This window comes from Gymnoscopelus braueri (assembly GCF_963280865.1).
Source record: "Gymnoscopelus braueri genome assembly, chromosome: 18".
In the NCBI taxonomy this organism is placed as follows: domain Eukaryota; kingdom Metazoa; phylum Chordata; class Actinopteri; order Myctophiformes; family Myctophidae; genus Gymnoscopelus; species Gymnoscopelus braueri.
This window is the reverse complement of record NC_137618.1, coordinates 28152444-28166228: the sequence shown is the minus strand read 5'-3', so window position 1 is coordinate 28166228 and position 13785 is coordinate 28152444. Positions and strand designations below refer to the sequence as shown.

At 40.8% G+C, this 13785-nt stretch overlaps 1 protein-coding gene across 2 annotated transcripts in view; it reads left to right on the top strand.

Moving 5' to 3' along the window:
• Positions 1 to 12238, top strand: part of LOC308105628 (nck-associated protein 5-like) — an 83893-nt gene extending 71655 nt beyond the window's left edge. For both annotated transcript variants that reach the window (XM_080456476.1, XM_080456475.1), the window contains exons 10-13: positions 680 to 755; positions 6229 to 6618; positions 8619 to 8711; positions 9542 to 12238. In XM_080456476.1, the coding sequence (XP_080312602.1) occupies positions 680 to 755; positions 6229 to 6618; positions 8619 to 8711; positions 9542 to 9543 (561 nt within the window). In that variant the 3' untranslated portion in view covers positions 9544 to 12238. The remainder of the gene's footprint in view (positions 1 to 679; positions 756 to 6228; positions 6619 to 8618; positions 8712 to 9541) is intronic.
• Positions 12239 to 13785: the final 1547 nt, after the last annotated feature.

Here is a 13785-nt window from a genome sequence, read left to right as displayed (position 1 = left end):
GCTTTGTTCAGTCAGCCAGATCTATAATGTAGTTTAGTTTTACATGCTGTGCACAAATGAGAGAGTTATCAGCTGGTCTAGACAGGTTTATTGCATTAGAGGTTATTTAGTCTGGTCCCAAGGCTATATGAAGGACGACCTGCATTTTTTAATTGAATTAACTAAACTAGGAATGGTGTCGGCTAGTCATAATTGTTTGTCTGCTGAGTTAGCATCTAAGCTCATATTAATGTGTATCTATGTTACAAAGACAGCAACAGGAATCAAGACAGATTGGAATCCCGGTTAGGTGGAAATTACAGACTGCAGCTTTAAAACTGCCACCTTCATTGAAAATGGAAGGGTTTGCGGTTATGTGTCTAAACAGCAATACAGTATTACATTATCTCCAAGTACAAATCAATGTGTTGTACAGTATGAGTCCACACCATTAGAGTTAATTAAATATAGACAAACGAGCTTGAGGAATGTTGGCCTTGGAGACAAATCAGCTCAATGATAAAATAACGCTTGTCAACCCAAATGTATTGTCACTGATCTGCTGTAGGCTACTGTACGATTGGAACAATTTGGAAGCTTAACCATATTGGAATTAAATAATTCCCCCAAATGGTAAATATACGGTATATATTATGTTCCAATTCAAACATTCAGGTGTTTTTTTTATTTTTTTTTTAAGATGCAGATGTTGAATCGGAGAGCTGATGAAGAGAATGGATGTGCAGAGAAGAGCTCCAGTCAGGAGAATGTCATAGGTACTGTACCACTCACCTGTTCTCATTTATTTAACAACTTAACTGCAAACAATTATGAGCTTGTAGATACGCTATTTTCTGTCTTTTTGTCTATGCCCAAAGTTGGGAAAGGGTATTAAAGCGGTTAAAATAGTTCTACAGTAGATACATATAACCACCTATGGGGTCTATTTACTGTACCTTTACCTTTTGCAATTACACTAGTTTGAGTCCATCACCTCCTTCCCTCCCTCTGCACTTGTTCACTCACTTTACCAATCAACTTGGTGCACAATATCTCCGCCAGAGGTTGGTATATTTTTTGGTTAATTAAAATTATAAAAATGTTTATTTTTTAAGCTGCAGTCGGGTGGCGCAGTGGTATTGTGCCTGCCCACCACAGCAGAGATTGTGGGTTAAAATCCACTGTGGTGCATCCGGCTTTGTCTTAGGGTCTATGCGAACACAATTGGCCTGTGTTCAGGGGAGGAAAGCCGGGCGGGTAGAGTGATATCACTGCATGTATTCTTACAGGATGGGGCAAAACCCTGTCAGCAGGAAGTGTTGGGTGGAAGGAGTAGAATGTGTGTCCTCCCAGTGGGGGCTCCTCACTGGCAGGTAGGATAAAACAGCAGTGATAACAGAGAAATGTGTATGGGGAGGAATCAATTCGGGGAAAAAATTGACTAATTTGGGGAGGAAAAGGGGTGAAAAGACCCCCAAAAATAGAGAAAAGGAAAAGGTTTTAGTTGGTGGATATACTGATGTAGAGAGTAATGTATTCACCACCGGACAAGACTTTTTTGGGATTTGAACCTTACTGCCTCCCCCAACTTACTACAACGTCCTATTAGTCATCATGAAGTTCTGCGGTGGGTATGAGAAGTCGGATGTGCAGCATATCCTGTAATGCGCTGTAAATTAAGATCATATACTAGAAAGGAGCTGTCCGGAAAGTGCATACAGTCTCCACCAGGCTGGGTTGCCTAACCAGGGCAATTCAGTAAGTTGTGGGTTTTATTGTATGACATAAGGTTAAAAAGGCCAAAAACAGGCTGGTATAGTGCCACCATGATGCCAATTTGAAAGAATCTGCTGTCCGCACAAAAAGTTTGACGCTGATCTGTCCAGCGGTTTCCGAGATTATCCGCACACACACGCACGCACGCACGCGCACGCGCACGCACACACATGCACACGCACACACACACACACACACGCACACGCGCACACACACACACACACACACACACACACACACACACACACACACACACACACACACACACACACACACACACACACACACACACACACACACACACACACACACACACAGAGACAGACAGACACACAGACTCAGGGGCAAGATAAGATCATATCCTCCCAGCCTTCCGGCCTGGCAGAGTTAACAAGATACTGTATACAAAAAAAAATATTAATCCACTTTTCATTTAAAGGTTTAATGACATTCACTTTTACACCACATTCAAAGTCTTTGTCCTGGTCCTTCAAAAGTGTACAAAAAGTTTTAAGTGAAAATTCCATTCCAGTGATCCATGGCAGGTGTTTTTCTCTCACATTTCTAAAGCCTTTTCAACTGCAATGAAAAAAGAAATCTTTGCCTGCGGGTGTCGCTGGTGAGGGATTTTGCCTGTCAATCATCGCCTCTGCTCCGCCCCCCCCAAAGGAAAGGATAGGGGAGGGGAGGGGCGAGGAGGAGAGTGGGCGGGATTAATCGACTGTGACCTCACTGTCGAAGGGCCAAGCTCAGATTACTTTTCAGCCTAATTATTCAGAAAAACCCAGACCACAGAAAATCCACTGAATGTTCTAAGTTCAGGTTTTTTGGGTGTAATTGAGGTCATAAAACCCCAAATAAAACATTGAAAATAAAAAAAGTGAAAATGAATGTCATGATACCTTTAAAGGCAAAGTATGGCATAGCCTGCAAAAATTTAAATGAAATTATTTTGACCTGATTTAACGACCTCATTGTCCTTTCATAGTAATTGCACCAGCTAAGCACATTATGCATGAATTAACTTCAGATTTAGTTACTTTGCAAACTTTGGTCACTGGCAGTGGTTTATGTTTTATTTATATTTTGGCATTACTATTATTGGTTCGCAATTAGAGCAGTTATCAGCTTGATGCTGTTAGAATATTTATATATATTTTTTAATATTCAGTCAATGATCAAGACACTCCCCTTCAAAACAGGTCCTGGATTGAATCCGACAAAATCCTTTCTTGTATATAAAACTGTATATAAAAATATACAGTATATCCACTCAAACATTACATTCACAGCAGTCATTGATTCATGTTGGACCAATTGAGAGTTGATTTGACAAAGTCATAATCCACTGATCAATATTGTTCAAACTATTTTTAAGGCCCTGTGTGAGATGCCTGGCTCACAAGAGGCTCGCCTGGTTGTAAAAATAAAGCACAAGATTGCCATTCAACAAAAAGTCTCTCTTTATTCAAAATGGTGGGGCAGTATGAGTAGTTCTTCCCAGTCCGGAGGGGAAAAAGGTATTCACACTCGCCCCCCTCCTACGTATATAAACCCATTCAACTTCAAACTCCACATTAACCATGTTACACTCATTAAAAACACACGTCCCTGGTTCTGGTGAATGATGTTATCCTTCTGAAAAAATCTTTTTTCAATTAGTTACTTCAGTATGTTAATATTTTCTGTAACATAATGTTGCAGCAAGTCCATGTATGAAATCCATGAAATTCATGCATAAAATTACTAATTGAAAAATGAAGGTCTGCTCATTCATTAGGACAATATCTGTCACCAGAACCAGAGACGTGTGTTTTCAATGAGTAGTTCTAGAAGTGAAATACCACTTTAAGATCAGTTTTGCTTGTATGAATGAACGAGGAAATTATGCACCTAATATCTATATACCCCTTTTCCAACTATGTTTGGCAGCTGTGATGAATTGCAGCTGGACTAACAATGTTACCTCGGCTTGGAAATGTCAAATACTATTACATTATGCATTTGATATACTCACAATTTCACCCGTGCACGCGGCATGCCACTACCCGTGCACAAACTAACATGGTGCACTGAATCAGACTGACCCGAGTGGGCAAGTGGGTGAGGTTTACAATGTCTACTTCCATCTTTTAGGACGCCGTCCCTGCGGTGGCATTAAGGTGTAATTACCCAGGAATATCGACTATTTTCACAATTTTTTGGCTTAAGTGGTTAAAGCAGCACTATGTAACTTTCCTCTCTTACCCCGGATTTGAAACCGGTTTCCTGTGCAAGTGCAGAATATTTTACCATTGAGCTAATAGAGCCTGCCTGCTTGCTCAGGGGATAAATTGAATCTTAACCATCAGGTCAAATTCGTGTCAGATCCTGTGTCTAGGTGAGACATGACCTTTGACATGATCTAAATGTCTCAATAGAAGAGCAGGGAGAGAAAATACAACCACCCCAATTGTATAAGTTACATTGTATTAACATACTCTGCCACAAGTGTTCCCTTTCAGGCGACCCCCCAAAATAATCCTATTTGAACTCGGGACCCCGCCCCCCCCTGACAAGCACTTGGAATTGTAGGCACTATATTTAGTTTGACTTGGTTCCACAGATAAATAGTGCGAAGCGTTGTGAGCTTGTAGTTCGGCTATTTTCACAATGTTTACCTCTTTCTTACGTAATATTTGACAATTTGGCCAATTTGATATTAAAAAGGTCATAAAAGTCATTAAATTGTAACTTTAGAAATGTGCAGATACCCTGTATCATACACAGGGGATCTGCACATTTCTAAGTGTGTATGTTACAGTACGATTGAAGAACCAGTCAGATTGAAAAAAGAGTGCTCCGTGGTGGGGCGGGCCCCCCCGTCCAAAATAGAAATGACGTCTCAGAGGTACCGAGACTAGGGGGGGGGGGGGGGTCGGGGGGGCGATGATTTACGATTCTGTCCCTATCGGTACATAACTCGGACGGCGCTGAGTTGGCTGAAGGTGACTTTGCAACGCTCGGCACGGCGACTCGCTCGCTTAAGCTCGCTCGGTGGTGCCTCCCGTGGCTCAAGTCACCTTCAGGCGGCGCGTCTCCGTCGGTGAAACCGAGTACACCTTCTTCAATCTGACTGGTTCTCCAATCGTACTGTGACATATACACTTATACTATATGTTGGTTTGTTTACTGTTGAGTGAGTTCTGGGGACCCCCCAAGATAATTTGGGGACCGTCCTGGGGGTCCTGACTCTACCACTGCTCTACCATTATACAGATTGGACAAAATTACATTTTATTCATTAAAAAAAGTTACATAGTGCTGCTTTAATTCATGATGTAGTTTTATAAATGTGGGCCCTGAGGGTCCCTTCCTAGAAATGTTGTGGAGTCAAAACTACAATATTTGTCTTTGAAATGTAGTGTAGTGAAAGTCATGAGCTTCCAAAAAACAAATATACGCAAGTAATGTGCAGATACTAAAACATTTTGAAAAGTACAATACTCAAGTAAATTAACTCTGTTACTGTGCACTACTGATCATTACTCTGTGTTGCCGTCACATGTAATTAGATTGTTAGTGAAGCAACATTCGGGGGAATGTTGCGGAGGAGGCCTGGCTCTTCAGAGCAGACCTGGGCTGGGACCTGGGAACGCAGAAAAACTATTGCACCATCTGTTTCACCGTTGCACGAATGCTGTGAATTCTCACAGGACGGCCCAGGCAGCTGCTCTGCACTCCCTTGTGCAGCTGACAGTAATAATAACGTGGCGGGCCGGGGAAATGAACATGACGGTGGGACAATCACATCCAACCTGTATCACAACCAACCCGCTCCAATGTTAATACTGTATTACAGCTGTTGACTAACAAATTCAACAGTGCTGAAGTTGTCAGTAGAGTTATATATATATATATATATATATATATATATATATATATATAGTTGCTGTTGGGCAGAAACCTTGTTTCATCTTTTTATGCATTTCATTACCTATTTGATCACCGTATGGTCCTATGATACCACAAAATGTAGCAATGTTTAAAGGTTTTTCCTATAATTACATGCCCAAAATCAGGTTGAAAGTGGTTAAGTTTGTCTCTGGATTTTAAAAACATTTAACCAATGCGAAAGTATTAATAAGAGCTTGAGACATACACCCAACAGCGACTATATGACACATTTATTACTCATTGACACCCTGCTCACAAGCCCTGAAACCTCGCCCCAAGCCCAGGGGATGAACAATGCCAAAGAATGACACAAGTCACACTGTGTGTGTGTGTGCGTGTGTGCGTGTGTGTGTGTGTGTATACTGTAGATGTATTATTGTCTTAATTTTTTCTTATCATTATTATTTTATATCGTGTTACTATGCTGCTACAATGTCCGAGGAGCTAAACAATAACTTTACACTAGACATAACCTTTGAACCTTGAACCCATGCTGTCTCCCCTGAGCTTCCTGCGTGTCTTGTCCCTGTGCCGTAGGCCCTGGCAGCAAGATGCGAACGTTGGACAGTGGGATTGGGACCATCCCGCTCCCTGAATCCACCTCCTCCTCCTTCTTCTCCTCCATCCTGCACCTTCTCCCCAAATCTGTCTCCACCCCAGACCGGTCCCTCTGTCCTCCCACCAGCATTCCCGGCGAGGAGGTGTGTACGCCCGCGCCATTGCCCCGCTGGAGAATCCCGTCCGGCCCAAAGAACCACGGCCCCGCGAGCGTGCCGAACTCCCTGTCCAACTCCTCCATGGCCCCTGTCCCGTCCGTGCCTTCCCCCACTGTGACCTACCTCCAACCCCAACCCGACCCTTCTGTGACCCCTGTGACCTCTGCCAGTGTGTCTGATACACAGAGCAGACTACCCAGACTGACCCCAGGTAAAAAGCCTTTTAACCACTTAAACCCTATACTTAGTCCCACAGTGGTCTCTACTTGGCCTTTTTCCCCTCTAGTCTACACCAAATATCTTTGCTGAAAATTGCCGATCTATAAGCTCACATGAGATTGTAGATCTGCTATTTTTGCCAAATTTTCACCCAAGAATATGGACACAAGGGTTCATGTGGTTAAAGGTTTCATGACATTCAGTTTTACAACACATTAAGTCTTTGTCATGGTCCTTCAAACGTGTAAAAAAAGTTTTAACTGAAAATTCCACTCTAGTGAGCCATTGCAGGTGTTTTTCTCTCACATTTCTAAAGCCTTTTCAACTGCAATGAAAAAAGAAATCTTTGCCTGCGGGTGTCGCTGTTGAGGGATTTTGCCTGTCAATCATCACCTCTGCTCTGCCCCCCCCAAAGGAAAGGATAGGGGAGGGGAGGGGCGAGGAGGAGAGTGGGCGGGATTAATGGCCTGTGACTTCACTATCCAAGGGCCAATCTCAGATAACTTTTCAGCCTAATTATTCAGAAAACCCCAGACCACAGAAAATCCACTGAATGTTCAGAGTTCCGTTTTTTTGGGTGTAATTGAGGTAATAAAACCCCCAAAAAAACATTTTTAAAAAAGAAGTGAAAATGAATGTCATAGAACCTTTAAGGTAATGGCATTTTAAGTTAAAGCCTTTTTTAAGATAAAGACTCAAGCAATTCCCACCACAGCCATATTGGCAAGACATTGGACTGCTTCCTTACTGCCTTCACAGGTGTTACCAATGGAAACAGTCCAATTTCTTGCCATTATGGCTGCCTTGCATAGAGCCTATTATTATGCAACCGCTGAGTTGAACAGCGCTGAGTCATCAGAAGTGGGCTTCACACAGCTCGGCTAACGCCTCGTTTGGGCGTGCCTCACGTTTTCAACTTGTCGTCATTGTTTTTAGTGGCAATATTTCCTTGGTCCGCATTCTGCCTTGTGTCATTCAGTCATGTGACAGTACAGTCATGGTGCTGAACGTGGACACCGTTCAAAACAGAAAAGAACATGGCGGCTGCGTCCATTGAGTTCTGTGGAGAAGTGGCGCCACGTTATATTTGGTTGCTCAAGCTATACACTGCTCATTTAAGAATACCCAGTGTGATAAAGACGTACCCAGTGTGATAAAGGGGTACCCGGTGTCATAAAGGGGTACTCAATGTGATAAAGGGGTACCCAGTGTGATAACTGATAAAGGAGTACCCAGTGTGATCAAAAGTGACGCTAAGGGGTCTTGACCAAGAGTTTATTTGACGAGTATGTGAAAACAATCCAGCTTTCACTGTTACTGTACATTGACCAAGTCCTCGACTCCATTGAACCACTGTCACAAGTTGACAGTTGATTTGAATGCTGAAAGGTTCAGTGTTGCTTCATTATTCTGCTGTCTGTTTCCTCATCTTGACGGCAGAGGAGAGAGGAATAGGAAGATTAGGAGGGAGGAGGATGAGGAAGGTTAAAGGAGAGATCCGCCCATTTTAAGTGTTATCTTTGATGTGTCGCTAATCACTCACCATCATTGAAAGGGACGTTGAGTTATTTCAGAGTCCCGTGTCGTCCAGTCTGTCGACCCCCTCCGTTGGCATAATGGGAGCCCGTGTAAGAGTGAAAATCGTCTATTATAACCGATACAAAGTTAGTTTTTTCTCTACTACTGCTCATCGTGGAGTGTCATGATACCCAAACGTGCACTGAATGTCGCGAGCGAGCTATCGTTCGTGCAGAACGACATGATGCTGGTTGCTTATTTCTTCCACAGACACCAGGTTCTGTGGAAGAAACAAGCAACCAGCGTCATCAAGATCTAGACAGATGCTAGGTTTGATGGTTACATTGTATCCTAGTTTCTTTGAACCAAACTTATGTGACTATTTACCCTGTCGTTTGTTGACTCGCTGGGTTCTTGCCATTTACTTAAGTGTTTGATAAATACCAAAACTGTGTGTTTTATTTGATGTTATAGGTGGGATGGAACCAAAGAAGCTGACCTATAAGAAAGCAAAGAGCAGAAGCGCTCCGAGCCAGAAAGAACAGACAAGACTTCAACTTGCCAGCTGTAAGAATCACAGCTTTGAAACGTATAGAATGTGAACTGCACTAGTCCCAACACAACACAAATTCATACTTCATCACACGATGGCGGGGTGTGCCAAAACTAGCCTATCCACGACACGCTGTGAGCTTGTAGATCTACTATTTATGGCGTGTGACGCCATTGTGCGACGGAGCATAAATTAGGCCTTACGTTCTCTATTGTACTGTACTCTTATTTCACTGAGTGCATTCACTGTATCATGTTTCTTATTTTCTTTTCTTTTTTAATCAAATATACTATTTCAATGTCAGTGATTACCATAGTAACAATATGTTCATGACAACTTGAAACCCTCTGTTTGTGGTCAAATTCTCCTTTAGCCAATTGATTTGCATAACATAATTCTATCACTATGTACCTTTGGATATGCAAGTCCTTGAAAAGGGCTTTCAATTTCATACTGGAGCTGCCACTTCCAGTAGTTGATTCATCATTTATTTATTTCTGGTGAGAAGCTGGTCATTAGCAATGAATGGCTGGGTCATTTTGTCAACCATAAATGAGCCCAAGTTAGACTGAAGTTTGAAAACGTAGTGTTTTTGCCCTGAAAAGCACCTGGAATGCATAACTAATGACATTTTTGTTACATGTTTCCATACCGCCGACACACACACACACACACACACACACACACACACACACACACACACACACACACACACACACACACACACACACACACACACACACACTCACACTCACACACACACATTCCTTAACAGTGGATTATACATCTAAGATGGCTTTCAAAGGTATTTTTGTGGATTATTTTCCCCTCTTATCTGTTCCAGAATCCATTATGAGGTGAGGCCAAACGGAAGGAGAGATGAATCATCAAGGAATCAACAGCATTCTGACACCATTACAATGAAACTCTTCTGAGTGTTCATTTAACTCTGAGAGTTACACATGGATAAATTAACCCTGAGGATTTTACAATGTACAAGGTTCCATCTGAGTTTATTGAAGGAAGTAGTTTTGAGATATTTTGCAAAACAAAAATATGACCTTTTGAATTTTTTATTTGCATTTCTTCAAGCTCCTAACCAGTTTCACGAATCAAACTTCAAGCACATATAAAAACGTGATTGTAATGGTAGATTGCTTATGAAAAATATGTAAAACCTCACTCCTCACCAATATTTCTGAAGAAATCTTACAATACCAAGGCAGTGGATCACAATTTCCATCCAGATCTGTCTGATGTACGGCACATGACACCGATTGCTATTCATGGGCTCTGTGTTCTGTGCATTAACTTGGTAGCTTTCTGTTATTCTGTTGTCATATAGTGTTAGTAATGATTTGCATGCAAACAGCCTATGTCAAACTGGAGAAATGATAATGATAATGACACCTCTCTATGAATGCTTTCATTTCAAAAACCCATGTATTCATCTGGGTAGAATTGTGACCTGTTGTGCATTGCTCAGTATTAAAAAAAAAAAAAACATTAAAATAAATATCTCTGATTACAATATTATCTAACACAGTGGTTCTCAACTGGAGGGTCGTGACCTAAAAGTGTCTCACTAGACATCGTCATGGGGTCACAGCACAGCTTAGAACATTGTATGTATTCATATAAACTAGGTCATAATACAATAACCAAATGCACTTCTTAACGTTTGCACAGTTTGGAAATGGTCAAATTTGTGTCCTGAGTGAAACCAGTTGAGATCCACTGATCTAACATCTCATTAGCAGAAGTCTTCTGTTATCTTATTATCTTCAATAATACATTGTGAGTTTTATCTTCATGCCAATAATTATTTGCCATAAAGTAGGTGCCATATAGGCCTATATGTTTTTTGCTGAATGAACCATTGTATTTAGTTGTAGCATATTCCACAGTTATGACGTCAAGAAAGACCAGTGAGGATGTTGCACGTATACTTAGTTATAATGACATCTACACTGTAAAAATCCTGAGTGTTAAATTAACATTCAGGATTTTGCAGTGTAGGCACATTGTGGATGTCGCAATGCTAGCTCAGGGAAAATAATTGTGTCGTGGTCTCTGGCGCTCTTGATAGATGCTGTGGAGGGTTTAGCTTCACCTTGCTACTCTATCTACACTGGTCTTGTCACTTTCCATCCGCACAAACAGCTGTAAAATATACCAACATGACTCAGTTTCTCTATATATTACTTATGCTGTGTTCTTTATAGTTAACGTTCTTCAGTGTTATGAATGCATCCTGACATGTTTGACAGTTTTAGTTGCCGTGAGATGTTTTTCCTGTCTTTCCCAGTTGTAGATGTTTTGAAGACATTGCTCTCTGCATTGTGAGAATATATCGCCAAGCACTACTCTTTGCTAATTACGATATACAGTGAACAAACTGCACTGAATCTACATATCAGATTTGTCATGTCGTGACCTAGAGCCATATTCTCTTTGAAATACAAAAAATACAAGATTAGCATTAACCTGATGTAGCTACTAAGAAGCACTGTAATGTTTTTTTTTTTAATATACAGTTTATTTACTGTATATCAAATCAAGTCAAACAGTCTTTTGTCAAGCATATATGTCCACATGCTCAAAGTTATACACAAAATACAGAAAAATTGTTCCATGTAGTTTTTTTTTATCCGATACCAGTGGTTCTCAAAGTGGGGTCCCCAGCTAAATGAGGAACAATTTAACCACTTTAACGCAATTTTATACCTAGGATATTCAAAAATAGCAGATCTACAAGCTTGCAATGTGAGCTTGTAGATCCGTTTTTTTTGGGGGGGGGGGGCTTAGAAAAGCTCGTAGATCGGCTTGTAGATTTTTTAGGGGAAAAAATCCTGAAACATAATAATAAATAAATGAATGAATAAAAAGAAATTGTAACAACACAAATCTTCTCTTATGGGGATCCCTGGCACAAACCCTTTTCAAATGGGGATCTGCGGCCAAATACGTATCAATTTGGGGGTCCTTGATATGAAAATATTTGAGAACCACTGTCTCATCCTATCTCTACTTTGATCTTTGATCACTTGCTATGTTTACTTGTAGAAAAAAAAGCTTCTGTTTGTAAGCATGCACTTGTGTTTAAGACAATAGGCACATCTAATTATGACAAATGTAGCATAAAACAAGGCAAGATGTGATGGATCAGGGATCAATTCACTACACTGATACCAGTTGATGGTTCTGTGTGCATGGGTTCTATGTTTTGACATGTGTCAATCTGTGGACTTCAAAAGAGCATTGTATTTTTCTAGCATTTACTCTTATGTACTATTGTCTGGTATTTGTACTCTCTACACAGATATTTATGTAATTATTTGCTGTCCCTGCATATAATGTTATTCACGTTTAATTAACCTTTATAAACATTTTCTGGTTTTCCAGGCCCTATCACATCTGGCATTCCTGTGTGACAATCTCCTTAGCAGTATGAGTTAAGAGTTGTACATTTCTGATATTCTTTGTTTTATGTAAAAGAGGGAAGAAAATAATAAACTATTTAAATACTTATGCAACAGTATCAATAGTGTCTGGTCACATTATTTGGTACTTCTGAGCAGCAAATTATTTAGCGCGAATTGCGTGCTGAATGTTTGTAATGGTATGAATAAGCAACTGAAAACTTTCCCTTATAAGGGAATAACGCACTGCATCATTATTATAAGCTATTCTACCAAGGACCTGAATACACATAGGTACAACCAAATACATGTAGGTCAGACTTCAATAATTCATATGTTTGGCTTCTTCTCCATCTCCTGGCTATACATACTGTAGAGAGTGTGGTGTGACTTCTAACTAAAGTGTGATTCAGCACAAGGAGGCATTGGTATGGATAGAGCATCTCACACAGGTCATAGACTGGACCAATGAGGTCTATTAAAACAGTATGAGATTACGCAGACTGACCCAGAACATAGACTGGACCCGTTAGGTATGTTAAACACAGACTGACCCAGTGGACCCATTAGTTCTATTAAAACAGTACGATAAAGTGTCTGACTCAGGCCATAGACTACGTACAAAGTATAAGTGTGTGTGTGTGTGTGTGTGTGTGTGTGTGTGTGTGTGTGTGTGTGTGTGTGTGTGTACATACTGTACATACGTGAATGAATATATGTGTATGTATGTATACATTTCTTGCTTGTAGATACATCTATGTATGTATGTATGTATGTATGTATGTATGTATGTATGTATGTATGTATGTATGTATGTATGTATGTATGTATGTATGTATGTATGTATGTATGTATGTATGTGTAAGGAATTAGTTTGGACCCAAAAGCAGAGTGAGACCAAAATTGTTGGAGAAGAGTTGGAGAAGAAAAACACACAGGATAACAGAGGATGTCACAGGATAAGGTACAATCGGGCAAGGAACAAACTGAAAAACTGGTTTTAAAGACGCCATTACATGGACAGATATCCTCATATTTTATTCTACAGATCACGTGATTCCTCTGAAAACAGTCAGCTAGGGTGAGACATAGCAATGATATTGATTGGCATTTACAGTAGCCAATGGGACGAGGTTATCAGTGAAAATGAATTAAAATGCCTCTGTGGAGATTTCATTGTCTGTGTCTACTGCTTCTGTGGAGATGTCAATGTTTGTATCCACTGCCTCCGTGGAGAGGTTCTTCTCTTTGTCCACTGCCTCTGTGTAGAGGTTGTTCTCTGGTCTCCACTTCCTCTGTAGAGAGGTCATTCTGTCTCCACTGCACTGCCTCTGTAGATAGGTCATTATGTGTTCACTGCCTCTGTAGAGAGGTTATTATGTGTCCACTGCCTCTGTAGAGAGGTCATAAAGAGGTTGTCTCTGGTGTCCACTGCCTCTGTAGAGAGGTAATTCTGTGTCCACTGCCTCTGTAGAGAGGTCATTCTGTGGTATACACTGCCTCTGTGATGAGGTTCTCTGTGTCCACTGTAATGGATAATTGAGTGTTAGAAGAATAGATGTTGCTCTTGAAGGGTGTATTACAGTTACAGTATAAGGGGAATGTGACAGTGGAGGTCATGGTATAGTCTGGGGTTATGAGGGAAATTGGTGGATCTGTTTTTGTA